The following is a 24,642-nucleotide window of genomic DNA, read 5'->3' on the forward strand; positions in this document are numbered from 1 at the left end:
TCCATATTCCTTAGATTTATTTTTTATATTCACTATGCAGTCCTATTTTTTTATTTATGATATATATGAACTGTTTCATAATTATACACTAGTTGGTCTTCAGTGTCCTTTGTTTTCTTAATGAAACATGTTGCTTCCAGAATATATAAGTTACATTTCCTATGGTCCTGATAATTCTTTTTTGGACAATAAAGCAACTTCTGCTGACAGGTGTGTTACCCTAAAAGATGATTCCAATTGACATCATATATATCTTTTTATCATTTGTTGTGTCATGCAGTCAGTAAGAATTTTCATTCAGTAGCAGGTGCTACTTATTTTTTTATTGTTTATCAGATAGTATTATGGTAGGGATTACACTGTATTTAAATGCATGGTTTCTGTTTTTTCTGCATTTATAATAAGACTGTTTGTGGAGAACCAATCAGTGATGTGTGACATACATACTCTGATTTCATATGCAGGAACAGCACTCCTAAGACTATTTAATCTAATCTAATCTAAATCACTGACCAGTGATGACAGCGCAGAGTGAAGTGTCCGTGCTCAAAAGAGTTAGTTCAGACCAGGTGACAGCAAACAGGACATGACTCCTAACATTTCTGTGCAGAACACATGAGTGGGATGCAACAGTTGCCACCTTTAGGTGAACTGGTGCTCCAAATTAATACATACACAGAATTTTTATACAACTGTTCCGTACTCACAATGATTGCACAACACCAATGCCATGTCCAACGAATCTACAGATTTAGTGTTTTAGTGTTTTTGAGGACAAATAATGTTCCAGCTGCACATCCTGTACCTACTGCGACACACACACCAACCATATCAACCGTGACATGATAACAAACTTCCGACACAACCATTCCGTAGCAGCAACTGAGGGACAAAGCTTAGCAAAGCAATAAAGTGCACCATGCATTGTCTCATGTGTCTTCCCAAAAATTCTCTGACCCCCTCATTGATGCACCGTGGAATCTACTTTATCAGTGCATGGTTAAAATTGGCATGATGCACCACATAAATATGACAGTTGGCACCCCTGTTCAGCACAAAGGACACTGTCTCATCTCAGCTGTCCTGCAGGCATCCAAGGTGGCAGTGAATGACATGTTGCACATGGGCATCATACAGCCATCATACAGCTTGTGGACATCTCCCATTAAATTAGTAGCTAAGGAAGACAGTTCTATTCAACTATGTGTAGATTTTAGAACACTTCACTCATACACTATTTACAACAGTTACCCTTTATCAAACATACAGAACTTTACCCATGCACTCGCAGGAAAAAATGTTTTTTCCCGTGATTGATTGTAAAAGGGCATACAACCAGATCCCTATTCATCCAGACTATGTTGTTAAAACTGCCATCATCATGCCAATCAGCTTATTTGAGCTTCTAGTGATGCTGTATAGCCTCAAAACTGTGGTGCAGAACTAGCAACAGTTCATTGATAGGGTATTGTATAAACTGGACTGCTGCTACACATATTCAGATGACATTATAATTTTTCCCACGATCATAAGAGCCATGAAATTCACCTTGAATGCATTATCACTGCCCTCTATGACACAGACAATTCACAGTTATGTAAAAACGATGTCACGTTTCTTGAACATGCACTCAATGTGGGGGGGGGGGGGGGGGGATTAAGCCCACAGCAGACCATGCTCCACTGGTTTGGCAGCTGCCACCTCCTCACTCATATCATGACCTTTGACAATTCTGGGGAATTCTAAATTTTTATAGACATTATCTTCCATGTGCTGCACAGGTTGAAGCACCACTGACAATGGCCTTGAGTGTCCTCACATGCAAGGCAAGCATAAACTATTATGGACACCTGCAGTGCAAGCAGCATTTGCCCATGCGAAGGAATGCCTGTCAGATGCAGTTGCTCTGGCAGATCCATTACTGGATGCATAGTTTACAATTATGATGGATGCAAACAACACAGCTATAGGCGCCATCCTCCACCAGAAAGTAGCAGGCAATACACAACCTCTACGATTTTTCTCCAGAAATCTTACAGCCTCGCAGACAAAATGGTTGGCATTTGATGGTGAACCTCTTGTGGTTGCCAAGGCTGTACACCATTCTCATCATGTGATTATCTATACAGAGCATAAACCTCTGGTGGACACCATTCGACACCCATCATCTATGTTCAACACTACACTGTTTCGACACCATAATCTGGTCACACAGTACTTACAGATATCCATCACCTTGATGAGGAATGTAACATCAGCACAGAATACTTGTCATGAGTCAGCACCATCTCCCTCACCTCTGACTTCAAAGTTGCAGAAGAACAGGAACATAATCAGATGATTTGTACAGTGCTCATGGATGCATCAGTTAACCTCGAGACTGAATACAGACCAATCCCAGGAAACAGTGTAATTGTATGCTGAGATGTTTTGCAACCCCATTTTCGGCTTATTATACCTTTGTCAATGCAACACATAATTTTTGATGTACTTCATAATCTTGTACACTCAGGCATATGGCCAACAACTCAGATTGTTAGTGGACATTAAGTGCAATTTTAGGGAATGGACAAGGGTGTGCCTAGACTGTCAATGTAGTAAAGTTTGCCGGCAATGCAGACTCACCTCAGCTTTTTCGAAATTCCATGTGGGCGGTTTCAACATGTACACCACAATCTACTGGAATTCTTACTAGAATCGGAAGGATATAAGTGACCATCCTGATTGCTAATATTACAGTGGAGTCCATAGCCCACTCTTTTTTGACAAAGTGGATCACCTGATTTGGCTGCCCTGTGACAATGTATCAGGGCAACCAGTTTGAGTCTTTACTTTTTGAAATGTTGTGCAACTTGTGCAGAGTTGCTCACCATCATTCCACATCTTATCACCCCCAAAGCAATGTCCTTGTGGAACAGTGGCACTGAACACTGAAAACCGCAGTCACAAGCCACAGAGGTGAATGGATGGAGGCCCTCCCATGGATGCTCCTTGGAGTCTGTACAGCACATGAGAATGATATAAAAGTGACAATAGTTGAGATTCTATACAGGGAGACACTGACATTGACAGTAGAGTTTTTGCCGCCTACAACCACACACAGATCATCTGATCCTTTGGGTGTGGTACAGAGGGTCAAAAGACATATATGGAACTTATGTGTGCCTCCTACATCAGCAAATACACTGCAGATTCCTTTCACTCATAAAGGACTCACTGACTGTGACTATGTAATGATTTGAGAAGATAGTGTATGGTCAGCACCACAGCCACCTGATAATGGACCATTTTGGGCACTGCATTGGCATAGTGGCGCATTTGTTATTGACTTAAACAACAAGATAACAACAGTGTCTATCAACAAACTAAAGTCCACATACATACTCCACTTCTTGGACTACACAAGTCATCTCCAACAATACCTCAGGCAATGCACCTGCCACTAGCTCTTTGCCAGAACAACCAGCAGATATCACCCTTGATGTTAAAGATTTTCAGCTCGAAGAAGTGGCAGTAAAATTGATTGATGATCACCTCTCTACAGAAGCCAAGCATGAGCATTCTATGACTACACCCATAACTACAATACTGATCCACACTTTTTGCTTACGAAAATAGTGGACTTCCTGGTGGTGTTGTCACATGTCTCACAGACAGACCAGCTAACAGACTTCTTCCCAATGACTGCCAGGACGGTCAACATTGATGTGACTCCAACAATGTGGTGGCTGTTGCACACAGCCAATAGATCACAGTCTCCAGCAGACAAGGAAGTGCAATTAGCCCCCTCAACTTCGTGTTATGACCAGCCCTTATGTCTTCCTCCATGACTCACTCCCTATTGCCTTTAAGCTATCTCCAATCAAGAAAACCAATTTCAATCAGTGCTATACTCCCAACAGCATCTACAGCACTTGAAGCCACAAGAAATGATACGGTCATGTTGCACAGTAGTACCTGCCATGGCACAACTGGTCATCTGATCTCGCACAGCAGCCTAGTATGAAATGATCTGGTCATATCTCACAAAAGTGCCAGCCATGTCACAGCTGGTCATCTCACACAGCAGCCCAATATGAAATGACCTGGTTGTATCTCACAAAAGTGGTAGCCATAGCACAGCTGGTCGTCTGAACTTGCACAGCAGCCCATTATGAAATGAGCTGGTTGTGTCTCACAAAAACAGCAGTCCATTGTGAAATAATCCAATCACGTCTCACAGAAGAGCCAACCATGGCACAGCTGGGGATCTTATCGCACACAGCAGCCCATTATGAAATAATCTGGTTGTGTCTCAAAAAGTGGTGGTCGTGGCACAGCTAATCATCTGACCTTGCACAGGAGCCCCTTATGAAAGTATCCAGTTGTGTCTCTCAAAAGTGCCAGTCATGGAACCAGGGAGGGGGGGAGGGGTGAATGGAAGGCTCTAATTGTTTATCAGATAACCTTATGATAGGGATTACACAGTACATAAATGCGTAGTTACTGTTTTACTGTTTTTTTTCTGCATTTATGGTAAGAGTGTCTGTTGAGAACCAGTCAGTGATGTGTGACATTTGTACTTTGATCTGTGGAGACATTGCCCCAAAGACTGTTTCTGGCTAGAGATATCAGTGCAGAGTGAAATGTCTGCACCCAAAACAATTAGTCTGGACTGAGTAACTGTGAATGTAAGACGTTCATGTATCGTGGTGTGTAAAATGAATGACATATGTTGAGTTTCTACATTTCTTTATATCACTGGGATACTGGACGTCTATGCCACAGAGGAAACAATTCACACATTCTCTGGTTTGTACATAGCTCTCCCTCATATCAGAGTGTTGGTGTCTTCTGCAAATTTTCTTCTGATGGGGCAGACAGGAAAGATGTTGACAAACAGTGAATGGGCCTGCATAGCAGATGATGTCTTTGTACGGATGTTTTAGAGGTAGCTCCTGCTACTTAAGTGTTATATAGCATAATGTATGATGTATTACTGGTGGTATCCTACTGACCTGTAGTGTGATAGTTCCACATTGGAGACCTAGCATCTACTGCAGAACACACGTTTGACATTCTAAAGAACCTGGTCTGGACTATTGTGTTGTAACAATGTGGCCATTTCACACCAATTTGTTCACTATACTGATTTCTGCAGACAACAGCTCAATGATTGCAGTGCAGGAAGGGCAATGTTTTCCATCGGTCAGTCGTATGATTAAAACTGAGTGCAGCATTCAACAGTGTGCACTTCTGCTGCTAACACTAGCCTTGTCATGCCTCATCAATGCCACCTGCTCTGAAACTGCTATTAGGCTTTGAAGATAATACTGCATCCAGCTCTGCCTCCATTCAGCAGAGGCCACAAGCTGTATACAAATCTGTGTTCACTTCTTCTGCATCCTCTGTGCCACACGTTGGAGTCAAGCAACCGCTACCCATTCTACCATCACCAGTTGTGCACTGTTCAGATCCGGTGCCGATAATGCATAACGCATCAACCGGTGTGACTGCTCACTTGCCATTCTCATTGCAGCAGTCAGGCACACATTTGAAACCACTGCCATTCAGTGCCACTCAGTGACCATTATGGTTCACAACCATGAAATGTTTTTTTGAGACTTTTGGAATTTCTGATAGTGACGGCAATTACTGGCACCTACTCTGCCACCTAGCAGCGCAGGCTAAATTTGTTAGTGGCATTATTCTGACCCCAACACATAAGAACAAATATGAAGCAGTGAAAGCCATCCTATTATAGAGACTTTCATGCACTCCAGAACAGCAACTTGCCATGAGCAACAACTCCAGGGAGGCACACCATTGCAATTTTGGTGCCAACTCCATGCAACCATTGATGTGTCTCTTATGCCAGACATGACATAGTAGACCCTTATTGTGGACTCTTTGTCTAATGAAGTTACTGACTGACCTACAACTCACAATGATTGTCCATGAGTCAGCCCTCTTTTGAGATTGATACTTGCTGGCAGATCACATGTCTTCAGTGATTTGGATAAATCAATGATAAGGATAAAAAACAGCCTAGTCATACTAGGAATACACCCAAGCCTGGAAAACTGCCACAGCCACTAACAAAGAGTTGTTGGCAACCTGTCACGGCGTGGACACCCAGCATTCACCTCTTGACAACAATGCACTAGGTACAATCCCACTCCTTGACTGATACTTCCTAGTCTCACAGCCAATTTGGCAGCACCAGCCATAACTGTCGTGAGCCCTGGGATTATCTAAACACTACCAGCAGTCCAATGTAAGTGTGCCAGCCCTCGCAGATGAAACAAGGAGCCTATGGCTTTCACACACTGCCAGCCTGCACATCACTATGACAACATCCATGCATGTATCCCTCTTTGTGCTTGACCTCTTGATGCACCAATACTTCTAGATAGGCATAGGATCAGACAAAAGCTCTCTGCCATGGATCAGCACATTGATGTTCAGTTCAACAAGGATTTTACAGCTCCATTCAGTAAATGACTCAGAAATTGTGGTCCATGGTGCCACTGGCCACACTGTGCACCTTTCATGGATCCTGCATTGCACTTAGACATCACTGAGACAGTTGTCAGCATGGACTTCTTATGCATTCACCTGCTCTTACCAGTTGTCCATCCTGCTCTCATTCAACATTTCACTGGCACTAGTATTCAGGCCCTCTTCACCTTGACCATGCCTACACTGCTTACATTTGTTCCATGTCCACTCAAGTGGCATCATGTCAATAACATATACTGTGATATGCTTCATGAGTGAGTCACCCTAATGGATAATATTCTGAATAAACAGAAATGCTATGCTGACTTTCACATTTAATCCCAGTGGCTTCACACCAGAAAGTGGGACCTTAAGTGCCACATTGATGATGCAACTACAGATCTGCAACTGGCCTGAGAATGCCTCCACATGGCAGAGTGTCAACAACTTGGGATGGCTTGTGATGTGCCTTGGCTTCTATCCCTGCCTCAATCCCTCTCCTGACCAGCCTTGGTTCACACACAGAGCGCTCCCTACCAACCAAGCCAACTTCTGCCACCACACATCAACAATCTCCCTAAGGTCACCACAATACTGCCCACAGTGTTAGTAAACTGTGTCATCAACTCTGACACCTCCTGTATCCATGTGCTTGCATGTGCAATTCATAATGGGTCAGTGCATCATATCATGATCACTAATGGTCCATCAGTTTGCCTTGTACTTCAGCACGTGAGCCCTGTAGACTTACAGAAACTAAGTTGGGAATAAGTAAACGGTTGCAAGCAGGAGTTGTATATCCTTCTGACAGCCATGGGCTTTCCTCATTAAACTTCTGCCCAAAAAAGATGGTGCAGTCATACTCCATGGTGACTATCAGGTACTGAACTGTAGGACTGTACATGGCAGTTTCCCATACCTAATATTCAAAACTTCACACATGGACTCGCCAGTGTGACATTGTTAAGTGTTTTGGACTGCAAATGCATATACTTACAAATCCCGATACATTCAGATGATATACAGAAAACAGCAATCACCATGCCATTTGGGATGTTCAAATATCTCTACATGCCTTTCAGTCTGAAGAATGCCACTCAGACGTGAGAGCATTTTATCGATTGACTTCATTGCAGATTTCCCTTTGGTTATACATATGTGAATGACTTCTCTTTTTCTCTAAAAATCACAACTAGAACTATTTCTAGCTGTGCTCCAAGATGGTGGTGTGGTTATTAATGAACCTAAATCACAGTTTTTTCAACCGGAGGTCACATTTCTAAGTTACAAGCTCAACACTTTTGGCATCAAGCTTACGACAGAGCATATATCCACAGTGAGCAGTCACCCCTCCATGGAAAGTATCATGATCTGTGCGACTTCCTAGGGATTCTAAATTTCTATAATCACCACATTCTGTATGAGGCTGAGCTGCAGACACCTCTCACAAACACTCTGGTGTGCACCGACAAACAGGGCAACAAGAAAATTCAGTCAACTTCAGAGATGGCAGATACATTTTGACGGGTCAAGTAGTGCTTAACACATGGTGTCACATTGGCACACCCCAACCCCGATGCCCAATTGACTCTTAGAACTGACAAGAGCAGTTCCACTACCAGGGCAGTTCTGCAACAGGAACTTGATGGTGAACCTCAGCCACTCCAGTTTTTCTCCAAGAAACTGTCACCCTCGCAGGCAAAGTGGTGCACATGTAACTGGGAGCTTTTATGAGTCTACTCCATCGTTTGGTACTTCTGTGAAGACATCGTGGGTCCACAAGTTATCGTATATGAAGATCACGTGCCAGTAGTAGATACCATAATAAGCCCATCTTTGGATGCAAGCTTGTGGAAGTTCTAGGATTAGGACTTTATTTCACAATATACCACAGACATCAGACATATACATGGCACAAGACAACATTATTGCACATTGTATTTCATAGTTCAGTGCTGTATCAGTACAATATGGCTTCACAGATGAACGACTTGAGTGTCAGAGAGCTGCGCAGCAATCCAGGCATTGGCCTCCATATCAAATGTTGTTAATTCCCCTAATCTAATGAACCATTATTATGTGGTGTGTTGGAAGACTAACTGTGGCTGTTGGTGCCTCTAGTAATGTGTATATTCGAGCTTCTACATAACTTGAGTCCCCTGGTATTAAGATGACAGTACTTCGCATCAGTGACAGACTCGCATGGCTGAACGTGAAATGAGATTGCCATTGCTGGGCTCATGCCAATGGAGCAAGATAAGTCGTCATGCTCAGCCTCAATTTGGATGCTTTATGATCCCAAAAGCATGCTTTAAGCATATACATCTTGAGACTGTTGGCCCCATATCAGAATCGCATGGCTCTCACTACCTCCTTTCAATGATTAACAGAACCACATAATGGTTCGAAGCAATACCTCTACACAACGTTACAGCCAAGACTGCTGCTTGTGCTTTCATTAACCTATAAGGATCACATGATTCAGAACACCAGAATTCGTTACGGCTGATCAGGGCCACCAGCTTGTGTCTGTCCTCTTTAATGCCCTGTACCACTCTGCGGAATATTGCATATGCGCACCACCACCTGTCACCCCAAAGTGAGTTCTACTTGGTATGTGTACAGCGTACAAGGATGACTTGGAGGTGTCACTGGCAGAGGTAGTGTGCAATGAATCTCTTGCCCTTTCAGCAGACTTTGCGTTTCCTTCTACAGATCCCATTTGGGTGGGCTTCCCATCACTGGCTCCTTGCATACACCAGCCTATTCACACAGTTCACATCCCACCCACAACACTGAAGGTCATTCAACACTGAAGGTCTTTCCACACGGGGATCTGCCCCAGTGCGATTACGTCATGTCGTGGGACCACTCCGTATTGGTCACATTGCAGCCTCTCCACTTGGGCCTGCACAAAGTCATCAGCAGAGTGCCAGAAACCTCCTACATCCTACTGTGTGGTATGCTGATGATTGATTCCATTACCCACCTGAAACCATCATGGATACTACATGATGACCACACCCTGTCTGAGACTGCTGACCAGGCTTTGCTGATAGTCCAGGGTCCAGGATGACTGGCATGAGCCTTCTCCACCCCATTCTGCAACAGATTCCTCACATGATACCATGAGTGACAAAACAATCCACTTTGCACATCCCCACCCCTGCCCTTGCATGCCGCCTGGCTCAGTACCAGCCATGTGGCATTCAGGTGACACCCACATTTAATGTGGCTGGTAATGTGCACATGTGCATGTTGACACTCAGTGCTATTAGTAGCATCTTGTCGAGAAACAGTCCGGCTGCGGTGTGCATTTGTGCCAGCTTTGATGTGACCAGTCACATGTACCTGTGCGTGTCAACATTCCCTGTCATCATCCACCATAGTACTTCATACTCCTGGAGTGTGTGTGTATGTGTGTGTGGGAGGGGGGGGGGGGGGGGACTGTGGCTCTGTGGGGGATACTGACCTCAACCATTATGGGTACCTCTCTGATGGGGAAAACAGGAAAGTCTTTGACAAACAGTGAATGGGGATGCGTGGATGGTGCTATTGCACATACGTGTTAGAGGTAGCTCATGTTAATAAAGTGTTATACCATATAGCATACCATGTGTTACTGGTGGTGTTCTGCCAGCCCATAGTTTGATACTTCCTAAAAGCAATTTGCTTACTTTGCTAAAGAAATGAATTTGTGCGCAACCTGGAGGTTGGTTAGAACAGCACAGTGCTTTACCGGTCATAGTCCTCTTGGAAGTGGTATGCCGTTGCCTTCCTCTGAAGTCCGACTGGCTTAGTCAGTTTTTAGGGGGCCTGCTGCAATTTGGCATGGACTTTAAACCACAATGTAACATGGCATTCCACAAGCATAATCATTTCCAGAGGTGAAATAAGTTATTATTGGTAGAAAAAAGCTAGGATCAACAGAGGATTGAATCCTGACCTTTGTGTTTCCAATCTGACAGTTACCTGCTTAGCCACAGAGTTCCACATGCAGAAGTAATATAGTGCTAATGTAGTACAGCACATTTCTTTAACCTTGGGTTTTTGACAAAATAATTTTCAAAATTTATGTTGTACTGAGGTATATTTAAGGATATCAAAAACCTAATTCCATCTAGAATTAAGTTACACTATTATTCTATTTATGTTTCATCTTGCGTACAAAAGAATATATTCATATTCCACTTCCAGTTACACCATTTCAGTCATAGATGTCACCTTGAGCAGCGTACTGTGTACAGAAAGTTAGAGAAACGGGCAGAAGAGGAAAAAGGAAACATTGTAATATAAAACTATAAAATTTGTACAGTGTGAGCTGCTATTATTTGTAAACTGTTCCTCTCTGACAATAGATTTTCAAATTTTATTTTTCACTGTGTCTTCAGTTTCAGACTAACAATGTTTGTATTTATTTTTTTTCATTATGCCTTACATTTCACATTTTTTATCCTCCACAGTAATTTCCTATAGACAATAAGTCCAGCATTTACAGGACCTATTTCAATAAAAGCTAAAGTTTCCATATAAATGCATCCTGTTTGCAGCGAATGGTGTCAGTTGAAGAAGTATCAGCACCACAACAAGAAGCGGAACTGAGAACTTCGGGTGGGGTTAGAAATTCTGTGTACTTATCATATTTTTCATCTGGTGGCAACTACTGTCTACAGTTATTTGTGGCTGTTGCATTTGTATTGACACCAGTGGTCGTTCTGGGTGGTGACTACTGGCTCTCCTACTGGTAATTTCTTATTCAGTCAACTGAAATTAAGTTAATTAAACTAATGTTAAATGTTAATTTAATGTTAATCAAACAATAATGATGTTAAGGTTTTGTTCACAAAAGATGTTCCAGGCACTAAATCTTACCTGAGACACTAGTTTTGTTTGTTTCTTGTTTAACAACATAGGTGCCACATGTTGTTTGTTGTTGTGGTCATCAGTCCTGAGACTGGTTTGATGCAGCTCTCCATGCTACTCTGTCCTGTGCAAGCTCCTTCATCTCCCAGTACCTACTGCAATCTACATCCTTTTGAATCTGCTTAGTGTATTCATCTCTTGGTCTCCCTCTACAATTTTTACCCTCCAATACTAATTTGGTGATTCCTTGATGCCTCAGGACATGTCCTACCAACCGATCCCTTCTTCTAGTCAAGTTGTGCCACAAACTTCTCTTCTCCCCAATCCTATTCAATACCTCCTCATTAGTTATGTGATCTACCCATCTAATCTTCAGCATTCTTCTGTAGCACCACATTTCGAAAGCTTCTATTCTCTTCTTGCCCAAACTAGTTATCGTCCATGTTTCACTTCCATACATGGCCACACTCCATGCAAATACTTTCAGAAATGACTTCCTGACACTTAAATCTATATTCGATGTTAACAAATTTCTCTTCTTCAGAAACGCTTTCCATGCCATTGCCAGTCTACATTTTATATCCTCTCTACTTCGATCATCGTCAGTTATTTTGCTCCCCAAATAGCAAAACTCCTTTACTACTTTAAGTGTCTCATTTCATAATCTAATTCCCTCAGCATCACCCGACTTAATTCGACTACATTCCATTATTCTCGTTTTGCTTCTGTTGATGTTCATCTTATATCCTCCTTTCAAGACTCTATCCATTCCGTTCAACTGCTCTTCCAAGTCCTTTGCTGTCTCTGACAGAATTACAATGTCATCGGCAAACCTCAAAGTTTTTATTACTTCTCCATGGATTTTAATACCTACTCCGAATTTTTCTTTAGTTTCTTTCACTGCTTGCTCAATATAAAGATTAAATAACATTGGGGATAGGCTACAACCCTGTCTCACTCCCTTCCCAACCACTGCTTCCCTTTCATGCCCCTTGACTCTTATAACTGCCATCTGGTTTCGGTACAAATTGTAAATAGCCTTTCGCTCCCTATATTTTACCCCTGCCACCTTCAGAATTTGAAAGAGAGTATTCCAGTCAACATTGTCAAACGCTTTCTCTAAGTCTACAAATGCTAGAAATGTAGGTTTGCCTTTCCTTAATCTAGCTTCTAAGATAAGCCGTAGGGTCAGTATTGCCTCACATGTTCCAACATTTCTACGGAATACAAACTGATCTTCCCCGAGGTTGGCTTCTACTAGTTTTTCCATTCATCTGTAAAGAATTCACGTTAGTATTTTGCATCTGTGGCTTATTAAACTGATTGTTCGGTAATTTTCACACCTGTCAACACCTGCTTTCTTTGGGATTGGAATTATTATATTCTTCTTGAAGTCTGAAGGTATTTCGCCTGTCTCATACATCTTGCTCACCAGATGGTAGAGTTTCGTCAGGACTGGCTCTCCCAAGGCCGTCAGTAGTTCTAATGGAATGTTGTCTACTCTTGGGGCCTTGTTTCGACTCAGATCTTTCAGTGCTCTGTCAAACTCTTCACGCAGTATCATATCTCCCATTTCATCTTCATCTACAGCCTCTTCCATTTCCATAATATTGTCCTCAAGTACATCACACTTGTATGCCACATACCAGTATGGAATAAGAAGAATTTACAGCTCGGCCAACATTTTTTGTCTATTAACTGTTGTTATATGCATTGAAGTTGCAGGATACACTTTTTGCTATATCTATTAGTGCAAATCAGTTAATTCCTTCCATTCTCTAGACAACTTAGTATCATATTGAGAACTCTTTTATTTCATTCAGGTTTGTGAAATACTTCTGAATGTTCCAAATCAGACAGTTGATGCAATACATGAAGTCATATAAACCTTTGTAAGTGAATGTACATGTAGTTTATGTGATAGTGGCACTTATTGGATTTTGCCAGACATGAGCTGCGTTAGTAAGCATAAAGTGACAGGTCATTATTTGCAGCATATTGATTCTGCCTTGAGTCAAACTGTAATTGGAAATTTAACTGGAAAATCTGCTTACAGAGTCTACAGTTATTTTGTAAGTTCTGCGCTTCCACACTTATCTGTTTCCAGAACAAACAGGATTGCTGAACAGATTATACAACAAACTATCAAAGAAAATGAAAATAAAGCAAGGAATGCGATCAGATAAAGTGTTTTATAACAAAAAATAGTATCTTTGAAATTTAACAATATTATGATAAGGAAACTTTCCACTCATCATATAGCAGAGATGCTGTCACAGATAGTCACAACAAAACGACTGTCACACATAAAGCTTTTTGCCCATAAGGGCTTTGTCAAAAATAGATGACAGACACCCAGACACAAGTGCACACACACACACACACACACACACACATACACACACACACACACACACACACACACACACACACACACACACACACACACACAGATGCAACTCACATATACATGACTGCAGTCTCAGGTAACTGTAGTGCGGCTACAGTTACCTGAGACTGCAGTGATGCATGTGTGAGTTGTGTTTGCATGAGTGTGTGTGTGCATGTATGGGTTGCATTTGCATGTGTGTGTGTGTATGTGTGTGTGTTTGTGTGCGTGTGTGTGTTGTCTATTATTGACAAAGGCCTTAATGGCCTGAAAGCTTTATTTGTGACAGTCTCTTTGTTGTGCCTATCTGCGACTCAGCATCTCCTCTATATGGTGAGTGGCAACTTTCCTTTTCATAATATTGTTACATTCCATCCTGGATTTTCCATTGTTTATCTTTGAAATTTTGCATAACCTTGGTATATGGCAGTGAGTCACACACAGTCCTGTGCATACTCTAATTTGTAGTAAATCAGCATTTTTGATTTAGTTACTGTAGCAGATATTCTAACTGACATATTGTGTTACATCTAGTTCTCCCTTAAAGAGGGGTGTTTATTATCTACATTTATCACAAATTAACTCTATTTTTAAGTTTGCTAACAACTATAATTAACCTCAAAAATTTTAGGAAACTAGAAATTTTTACCTCAGATTTTTCTGTTGCTTTAATATAAATCTTGTTTTGTGCATTTGCTTCAATTCCTATACAGAATTTGTAACTTATTATCTCAACAGATTAAAAGATAATCAGCATGTTTAGTTTAAAGTTACTTCTTCACTGTCCTGTACTACATCACACCAGCCAAAATCCAGCCCCACTGTGATGTTTTTCTCAGACATGGAATGAGTTGGCAGCTGGGAATCCCTCAGACTGTTGTCAAATGATTGGCAGCTGCTGCGAATCATTGTGTTGAAAGAGCTCTCGTAGATTATGTACCTGTGGTACTAGTACTCTCCTCTCCTGTGGATCCTGCCGCCTTTGAAGAACATACGGGATTAGTCAGTACTCATACACTTGCCTATGTGTGGCATTTCAATGGTAGAGCTAGGCAGCTTGTACAGGGTTGATGTGGCCCAGGAAGGACTCGAGGTATTATACCAATCACCCAACCAACAAGTTTGAAGTGCTGTCTTTCACTGAAAATGAATCTGAAGCAGTGGGACTCACTTCACCTGTTTTGGGAAAAACCATTTTGTCTGGTGTCAAGAGGAGGCAAATGCAAAAGGGTAGGGATCTATTCATCATTGGCAGCTCAACTGTACAGTGAATGACGGACCTGTTAGGGAAATGGCAACAAAGGACAGGAAAGGACACCAAGTGCACTCAGTGTGTTTGCCTGGGCACCTCATTCAGCATGTGAAAGAGGCTATTCCAGCAGCCGTTGAAGGAACGAGGTGCAACCAACTGCAGAGTGTGATGCACATTGGAGCAAATGATGCCTGTCATCTGAACTCCAAGGTCATACTTGAATCATTCCAGCAACTGACAGAGAAGGTTGAAAAGACCAGCCTTGCACATGGAGTTTCAATAAAGGTCATAATTTGCATCATTGTGCTCAAAACTCATCATGGACCCTTGGTTGTGAGTTGAATGGAAGGACTGAACAGGAGCCTTTGAAGGTTCTGCGACAAGATAGGCTGCTACTTCCTGGACTTGTACAATAGGGTTGAGAATTGTAGGGTGTCCCTAAATGGGATGGTGTGCACTACACATTGGATACTGCTACTCAGGTAGCTGTCTGTGTGCAAGAATATGAAGTACTCATGAAAAGCAGTGACGCTCACACCATACTAGGTGCAGAAAGCTGGTTGGAACCTGAAATTGATAGCATTGAGATTTTTGGGGAAACTTTCAGTGTGTGTCAGAAGGATAGGCTAATGGGTAATGGGGATGGTGTGGGTGGGCACAAAATGGTAATTGGATCCTTCTGTCATCCACCAGATGCATCTCCTGATGTAACCGAAAGCTTTAGAGAAAACTTCAGTTTACTTTTGTATAAGGTCCACAATCATACTGTAATCATTGGTGGAGACTTCAATCATTCAACAGCCAATTGGGAAAATTACAGTTTTGTTAGTGGTGGGCTTGATAAGACATCATGTGAAACATTGCTAAATGCCTTCTCTAAAAACTACCTAGAACATGTAGATTGGAATCCCTCTCAAGATGGAAATATACTGTATCTAATGGCAACAAATAGATGTGACCTCTTTGAGGATGTTAGCATCAAAAAACATATCAGTGGCCATGATGTAATTGTGGCAGTAATGGTTGCCAAAGAACAAAGGACAACTAAAATAAGCAGAAAGATATACACATATTCAGTAAACTAGATAAAAATCAGTAGTGCTGTGTCTCAACAAGGAACTTCAAACTTTCAGCACAGAGCAGGAGTACGTAGAGGAACCACGGCTCAAGTTTAAAGAAACAGGGACTAGTGCATAATAGGTGCAGTACTACAGGTAGAGAGATGCTGAATGAAACACATTTGGCTGTCAAGAAAGCAATGTGTGAAGCCTCAGTGACTACTGTAGCAGAATAGAGTCAAAGGATCTTTCACAAAATCCAAAGAAATCTTGGTCACATGTAAAGACTGTTAGTGGCACCGAAGTAAGTGTCCTGTCCCTAGCAAATGAGACAGGGGGTGAAACTGAGGGTAGCAAAGCAAAAGCTGAAATGCTTAACTCTGTTTTCAAATGTTCCTTTACAAAGGAAAACACAGGAGAATTGCCCCAATTTAATCCTCAGTCCAGTGAAAAGGTGAGGCAATTAAATATTAGTGTCTGTGGCATTAAGAAACAGCTGAAATCATTAAAATTGAACAAATCTCCAGGGCAGATGGAATCCTTGTCAGATTCTGTACTTACCTAATAGCATCAAAAGTCTGACAGATAGCCATATAGCATTTAAAAGGAAATTAAAAGAATTTCTTAATGGTAACTCCTTCTACTCATTAGATGAATTTTTGGATATAGTAAGTGGGTAATTTCCCAACCCCACAAACTAAAAATAAAAATATTTAAAAAAAATTAAAAATATTGAGTGTCATGTAATATTTTGTTTAATGTAATATCTTGTATAGACACCTTTTATTAACCTGACACATTCCACATCATTACGAAGTGTTGTATTCATGATCTATGGAACAAGTACTAATCTAATCTAATTTAATTTGTGGCTGAGTTAGCTCCTCTTCTAACTATGATCTATCGTAGATAAATCAAACAAAAAAAAACATCTATTTGCTATAGCATCTTAGATCATATTCTGAGCTCAAACATAATGTGGTGTCTCGAACAGAATGACCTCCTCCATGCCAATCAGTATGGATTCAAAAAACATCAATCACATTAAAACTGATTCATACTTTTATCCCATGACATGCTGTTATCCCATGACATACTCCAAGATTTGGAACAAGGCAGTTAGGTTGGTGGAATATTTCTCAGTTCTGAAAATCCATTGACTCAGTACCACACCCATGCTTATTGTCAAAGGTATGATCATATCGGGTATCAAGAGAAATTTGTGAATGGATTGAGGATTTTTTGGTCAGGAGGGAGCAACATGTTATCTCAGATTGAGAGTCATTGTCAGACGCAGCATATGAATCAGTACCATTCCTATGCTTATTGTCAAAGGTAGCATCATATGGAGCATCAAGTGAAATTCATGAGTGGATGTTATCTTGGATGGAGAGGCTTTGTCAAATGTAGAAATAACTTCAGGTGTGCACAAGGGAAAGGTGTTGGAATACTTTCTTTTCAAAATGGCATAAATATTCAGTCAGATTTTGATAAGATTTGAAAGTATGCAAAGATTGGCAACTGGCTTTAGATGTTTACAAATGTAAATCGTGAACTGCACAAAGTGAAAATCATAGTATCCTGTGTCTATAATATCACTCTTAGAATCAGCCAAGTCAAATGAATACTCAGGTTTAACACTATGTAGGGATATGGAATGGATTGATCACATAGGCTCAGTTGTGGATAAAGCAGGTGGTAGACTTTGGTTTATTGGTAGAGTACTGGGGAAGTGAAATCAGTCTACAAAGGAGATTGCTTGCAAATCACTCATGCAACCCATTGTAGAATATTGCTCAAGTATGTGGGATCCATACCAAGTAGGAGTAACAAGAAATATTGAATGTACAACCTCTGACAATAAATTTTGGTGAATAGTCCTGTAACATTGACGTAGATGAACTGTGAACTACAGTTAACTTACTGTCCTTTGAAATAGTCATCTCCCATAACTATGCACCACTGTGCTCTGTGATACATGTCTTAGAAACTTTGCACTAAGTCTTCCTTTGGGACGGTGTTCAAAAGCCACTTCACATTTGGTTGTATGTCAGGAATATTGTAATAGCTCTTTGCTTTCAAAGCAAGTTTGGGTCGAGGGAATAGGAAGAAGTCTGGAGGATTGAGACCCAGCAAGTATTGTGGATGTTCAAGTGGCACCACCCCTTTATTGCCAGGAACTGTTCCATGATATTGGCTGTGCGTGGGTGAGTGTTGTCATGAACAAAAAACCAGGAACCTTGTTGTGTGTACTGGGGTTGTACCCTGTGTAGACATTGCATGTAACAGGTTGAAATTTCAACATACCGTGCAGTGTTCAATGTCATTCCCTCAGGTAGAAATTCCTTGCAGATAATGCCTTGACAATCAAAAAAGGTGATGAGCATCGTTTTGATGTGTGATTTTTTGGCTCTGACATTTTTCTGACAAGTTGATGTGAAAGAATGCCATTTCATGCTTTACCATTTCATTTCAGGATCATACTGGAGACACCAGGTTTCATCCCCAGTGACAATACCATTCAAGAAATTGAATGTCACATCCACTGTTTTTACAAAATCCTTTGAAGCCTCTAAACATGCCTGCTTCTTATCATCATTCAAGTGATGCGGCACAAGACGACAACACATTTTCGCCTTCCCCAACTCCTGGGTAAGGATTTGTCACACAGATTCACAGTTCATCTGCAGTTGATCCACTATCATGCACACAGTTAATCGACAGTCATTCATGATTAATGTCCTCATTTTCTCAGTGTTTTTGTCACTGATGGTTGTCGCTGGTTGTCCGCTACAGGGATTGTCAGAAAAACTTTCCCAGCCTCCTCGAAAATGGGTGAACCACTCATACTCCCACTTCATGAACAGTGCTTGATCTCCATAAACATACCAGCATTGTATGCATTTCTTTCCATGTCTTGCCAAGCTTAAAACAAAATTTTAAATTGATCCTTTGCTCATTCATTATCTGTTCTCAGTTAAGAACCGATGCACTACACAAGCACTTCATCAGACAGGTCTAACATGTAACACACACGATGCTCAGCTGTACTACGATGGGGGCAGGTTGTCAACACCGGGCACTATGCAAGTGCAGCATTGTGAGTCACCAGTGTTGCCTGATCAATCGTTCTGACTTCATTCACCAAACTTTATTGTCAGAGCTTGTATATACAGAAGGGTAGCGGCAATGGTCACGGGTGTGTTTGCTGATGGGAGTGTGTCACAGAGGTACTGATAAACTGAACTGGCAGACTCATGAAGATTGATGGAAACTGTCCTGAGAAAGGCCGCTAATAAAGTTTCAAGAACTGCCTTTAAATGATGACTCTAGACATATACTACAACAGCCTGTGTGTCACTCACATAGGGGTTGTGAGGACAAGAGTAGAATAACCAATGCACCGAGACATTCAAAATGGCTCTGCGCACTATGGGACTTAACATCTATGGTTATCAGTCCCCTAGAACTTAGAACTACTTAAACCTAACTAACCTAAGGACAGCACACAACACCCAGTCATCACGAGGCAGAGAAAATCCCTGACCCCGCTGGGAATCGAACCCGGGAACCCGGGCGTGGGAAGCGAGAACGCTACCGCACGATCACGAGATGCGGACCTCCGAGACATTCAAACAATCAGTCTTCCCACACTCCAATCTTGGAACAGGAAGAGACACTAATGATGGGGAACAAGTATTTTCTTGTGCTCCACAATTTTCGTTGTTATCAGTGGGATATATTGGTGATACGGTGGCCATTTTCGGCATGTAATTGTAGGAGGTGTCTTGAAAGTACAAAACTGTGAATATCACATGTTTATTGGCACATATTTGCCAAGCTGACTTCTGGTATTTCCTTTAAGATGACTAAAATCATGTATCTCAAATTAATTCTCTTCAAAAACATAGATCCTAACACTGCTCATAAGATTTAAATGTTGTTATTGTGTTAAGTGCACCAAAACTCATGGGTGTGTGTTGCTATTTTGAGGATTTATGGACATTCAGTACCATGAAAAAGTATAAAGTGCCAGAGCATCAGCTATACTCTATACTCATGGTGTATACAATTTTGGCAGTAGTATCCTTGATTTAAAAAATCTTCCCCTCAAATTTCACTGTATATGTACATGAATAAACAAATATTTTTGAGAATTTCTGGAAATTAGGAGTGTTGTGTATAACATATTTTGTAATAAATTGGCATTTGGTAATTACAGTTATTGTAGCAATTATTATAACTATGAATTCTTAGATTTAGTTTTTTCTTTCAATGAAAGAGCATATCATCTGCATTTATCATAAACCCCAGGTATTTTTGAGTTTGTTATGTTAATTCATTAGTGATCATATCAGGGACTCAGAACATCTTAACTGCAAAATTTCTCTTGTCATAACAGAAATCATTTTAGCAGCATCAGGGACTCCGTAAATCTTAATTGAAAAATTTCCCTTGTCATAACAGAAATTGTTTTGTGAGTGTTGAGCAGTTTAGTTTGTAAAGCGAACTTGCAATCCTTGTAGCTTAACAGATCCAAGAACTGAAAGAGAACAAGCAAGTGTGTTTACTGTTCTGTACAACATTGCACAAACCACACCACTGTGAATAGCTGTACTCAGACAAAGAATAAATGAGTTGCTGTTCATAAGCAGCTTGTAAATCACCTCGACTGCTGTCACTCAAAAGGTAGCTTCTGTGAATGGGTGTGTTGGGTTTCCTACACAGAGATGTATGTACCTCAGATACTAAAGGTACCTCAAATACTTTTGTCCCTTGTAGATACTACCTCCTCTACAGGAAGTACCAGATCTATCACCACCTGTCACCTTGACTGTGAGTGGAACATCAGAGTTAGATTTAGGTGCTCTGTACAGGGGGCTCAGGGACACACAACCGACAAAGTGGCAATGTTGTCTTCTTCCGAAACTGAAACTGAGCCAGTGGGACACACTATACCTGTTTGGAAACATGCTGAATCCTATATCAAAGGAAGGTAACCACAAAATAGAGGGGTCTATTCATCAGCTGCAGCTTGAACTTATTGCAAATAATGGTACTCCTTAGGGAAGTTGCATCTAGGGTGTGGATCACCTTGTACACTCGGTGTGTATGCCGGAATACCTCTTTCAATATGTGAAGGGGCTGTTCCAAAGGCCATTGAGGGAACAAGATGCATCCAACTTCAGATTGTGATTCACATTGCAACAAAATGTTTTTGTCATCTGGGGTCTAAGATAGTACTTGGATTGTTCAAGTGACTGTCATAGAAAGTTGAGGAGATCAGCCTTGTTCATGGAATTTCCATGAAGCTTGCAATCTGCAGCTTTGTCTCCAGAAATAATCATGGCCCTCCACTTCTGAGTCAAGTGGAATGCTTGAAACAGAAACTCAGATGGCTCTATAACTAGCCAACTTCCTAGACTAGTGCCACAGGTCTGAGGACTATAGAATATGTCCAAATGGGTCAAATGTGCACTACACACAATAGGTTGCTACTCAGGTAGTTGACTGTTTGTAGGATGTACACAATAGTTTTTTAGACTGACAACTCTCCATACAGTTCAGGTAATGAAAACTTTGTGAGGCGAAGAAGTACACTCAATCCAGAAAAAAGACAGAACACCTCAAATGATTAGAGACAGGATTTTCATATTCATTAGTGTGTTCTACAGAAAGAAAAGCATTTCAGTCAACTTGGTTCAGCAAGTGTCCTGTTGCCTAGTAGGCACAAGATCTGCCAAAGACCCAGATAACTTGTTCCAAAGGTGATAGAACCAATGCTTATAAGGCACAAATGGTATCCTGTGATACAGCCATCCATGCTGCTTTCACCAGGTTCCAAAGTTCATTTGTGGTGATTGGCATTGGGTCACAGCACTGCACTCATTGTTTTACCATATCCCACACAGCTTTGATTGGTGACAAGTCAGGTGGGTGGGCCAGGGCAAAAGGCTGACATCCTGTGACACCAAGGAGGCACATGTTCATGCAGCAACATATGGTCATGCATTGTATTGCTGAAAATTGGCATCTGGGGTGTTGTGCAGAAAGGGTATGGCTAAGGGTCACAGGATGTCATTCATGTAGGTCACACTGCTCACAGTGCCCTGGACATGCACCAACTGTGATTTATGCTTGCACGTAATAGCACCCCACACCACAGGGCCTTGAGTTGGTGCTGTATCTCTTGTGCGAATGCAGTCACTGTGGTTCTGCTCCGCCTGTCTGTGGTGAACCAAAATGCGGCCATCATTTTCAAACAAACACAACCTTTATTCATCTGAAAACACTACCTGATGCCATTTCTATCCCCAGTGATGTCATTCCATACACAATTGTTGTCTATCATGTTTCTGCAGATTCGTCAAAGGTAGAAAGAGAAATGGATGATGCACATGCAACCCATTCCTTAATAAACAGCAAAAGACTGTCAGTCCTGATAGTGTGTGATGTGTTACTCTGTTCCACTGCTGCACCAGAGTGAGGAGGATGCAAATCTGTCCAGCAGTGCCATTCAAATGAGGTGTCGATCTTCTCAGCGGGTGGTCTGGATGGTGCAAGCTGACCCATCTCATCATTTTCTATGGCCTTCTGTGAACCATTCGGGACACACCCATTGCTCTGCTGAAATGCTTCATCCAATGCAAACAGCTGTTTCCCAGATGGGTGCATCATATTCTCTCATGCCAATAATGTGCTCCCTTTTAAAACTCACTGATTTGATGGTATAGTTCACACATACACTCTGAGGCATCCCACATATCTTCTCAAGTCACACTGATCCATTAACTTCTGTTTATAGTGACTAGAGCCATAGGCACGTTTTACTGGTAGGTGGTGTTGTGCTGAAATATTGACATTGACCTCAAACCCCTGGGCTGACATGATTCAAACCCTATTCATTTCTGCAGAACATACTAATTTACATGTTCTGTAAATATGAACATCCTCTCTAGTTATTCTAGGTGTTCTATATTTTTTGACGTGAATGTATTAGCATAAGGTCTAGAGAAATGCCCCCCACAGATGAGAGTATTAAAATCTTAGTGATCAGCTGCCAAACTATTTGCCAGGGTTTGAAACACTATTAAAAAGCAGTGAAGCTCACATGATACTATGTACACAAAGCTGTATAAAACCCAAAATTGATAGCACTGAGGTCTTTGGAGTAAATCTGAGTGTATATCAAAGGAAACACACTGATTTGATGGTATGGTTCACACATACACTGTGAGGCATCCTGCGTATCTTCTCAAGTCACACTGATCCATTACCTTCTGTTTATAGTGACTAGAGCCACAGGCAAATTTTACTGGTAGGTGGTGTAGTGCTGAAATATTGACATTGACCTCAAACACCTGGGCTGACATGATTCAAACCCTATTCATTTCTGCAGAACATTTTAATTTGCTGGATATAGACTGGGAGACTCAAACGTTCATAATGGGTGGCAGGGACAAAGAATCCAGCAAAATTTTTTTAAGTGCTTCATCTGAAAACTACCTTGAGCAGTTAAACAGAGAACTGACTTGTGGTGATAACATATTAGACCTTCTGGTGACAAACAGACCCAAACTATTTTAAACAGTTAACTCAGAACAGGGAATCAGTGATCATAAAGCGGTTACTGCATCGATGATTTCAGCCATAAATAGAAATATTAAAAAAGGTAGGAAGATTTTTCTGTTTAGCAAAAGTGATAAAAAGCAGATTTCAGAGTACCTGATGGCTCAACTCAAAAGTTTTGTCTCAAGTACAGATAGTGTTGAGGATCAGTGGACAAAGTTCAAAACCATCGTACAATATGCGTTAGATGAGTATGTGCCAAGCAAGATTGTAAGAGATGGAAAAGAGCCACTGTGGTACAACAACCGAGTTAGAAAACTGCTGCAGAAGCAAAGGGAACTTCACAGCAAACATAAACATAGCAAAAGCCTTGCAGACAAACAAAAATTACGTGAAGCAATATGTAGTGTGAGGAGGGCTATGCGAGAGGCATTCAATGAATTCGAAAGTAAAGTTCTATGTACTGACTTGGCAGAAAATCCTAAGAAATTTTAGTCTTATGTCAAAGTGGTAGGTGGATCAAAACAAAATGTCCAGACACTCTGTGACCAAAATGGTACTGAAACGAAGGATGACAGACTAAAGGCCAAAATACTAAATGTCTTTTTCAAAGCTGTTTCACAGAGGAAGACTGCACTGTAGTTCCTTCTCTAGATTGTTGCATAGATGACAAAATGGTAGATATCAAAATAGATGACAGAGGGATAGAGAAACAATTAAAATCACTCAAAAGAGGAAAGGCCGCTGGACCTGATGGGATACCAGTTCGATTTTACACAGAGTATGCGAAGGAACGTGCCCCCTTCTTGCAGCGGTGTACTGTAGGTCTGTAGAAGAGCATAGTGTTCCAAAGATTGGAAAAGGGCACAGGTCATCCCCATTTTCAAGAAGGGACGTCGAACAGATGTGCAGAACTATAGACCATATCTCTAACGTCGATCACTTGCAGAGTTTTGGAACACATATTATGTTCGAGTATAATGATTTTTCTGGAGACTAGAAATCTACTCTGTAGGAATCAGCATGGGTTT

At 41.3% G+C, this 24,642-nt stretch overlaps 1 protein-coding gene across 3 annotated transcripts in view; it reads left to right on the forward strand.

Moving 5' to 3' along the window:
• Positions 1-24,642, forward strand: part of LOC124775037 (probable multidrug resistance-associated protein lethal(2)03659) — a 462,866-nt gene that overhangs the window by 261,485 nt on the left and 176,739 nt on the right. For all 3 annotated transcript variants that reach the window (XM_047249814.1, XM_047249815.1, XM_047249813.1), the window contains exon 14: positions 11,031-11,224. In XM_047249814.1, coding sequence (XP_047105770.1) covers positions 11,031-11,224 — 194 coding nt within the window. The remainder of the gene's footprint in view (positions 1-11,030; positions 11,225-24,642) is intronic.

The sequence above is a fragment of the Schistocerca piceifrons genome, chromosome 2, assembly GCF_021461385.2.
Source record: "Schistocerca piceifrons isolate TAMUIC-IGC-003096 chromosome 2, iqSchPice1.1, whole genome shotgun sequence".
NCBI classification, from domain to species: Eukaryota; Metazoa; Arthropoda; class Insecta; order Orthoptera; family Acrididae; genus Schistocerca; species Schistocerca piceifrons.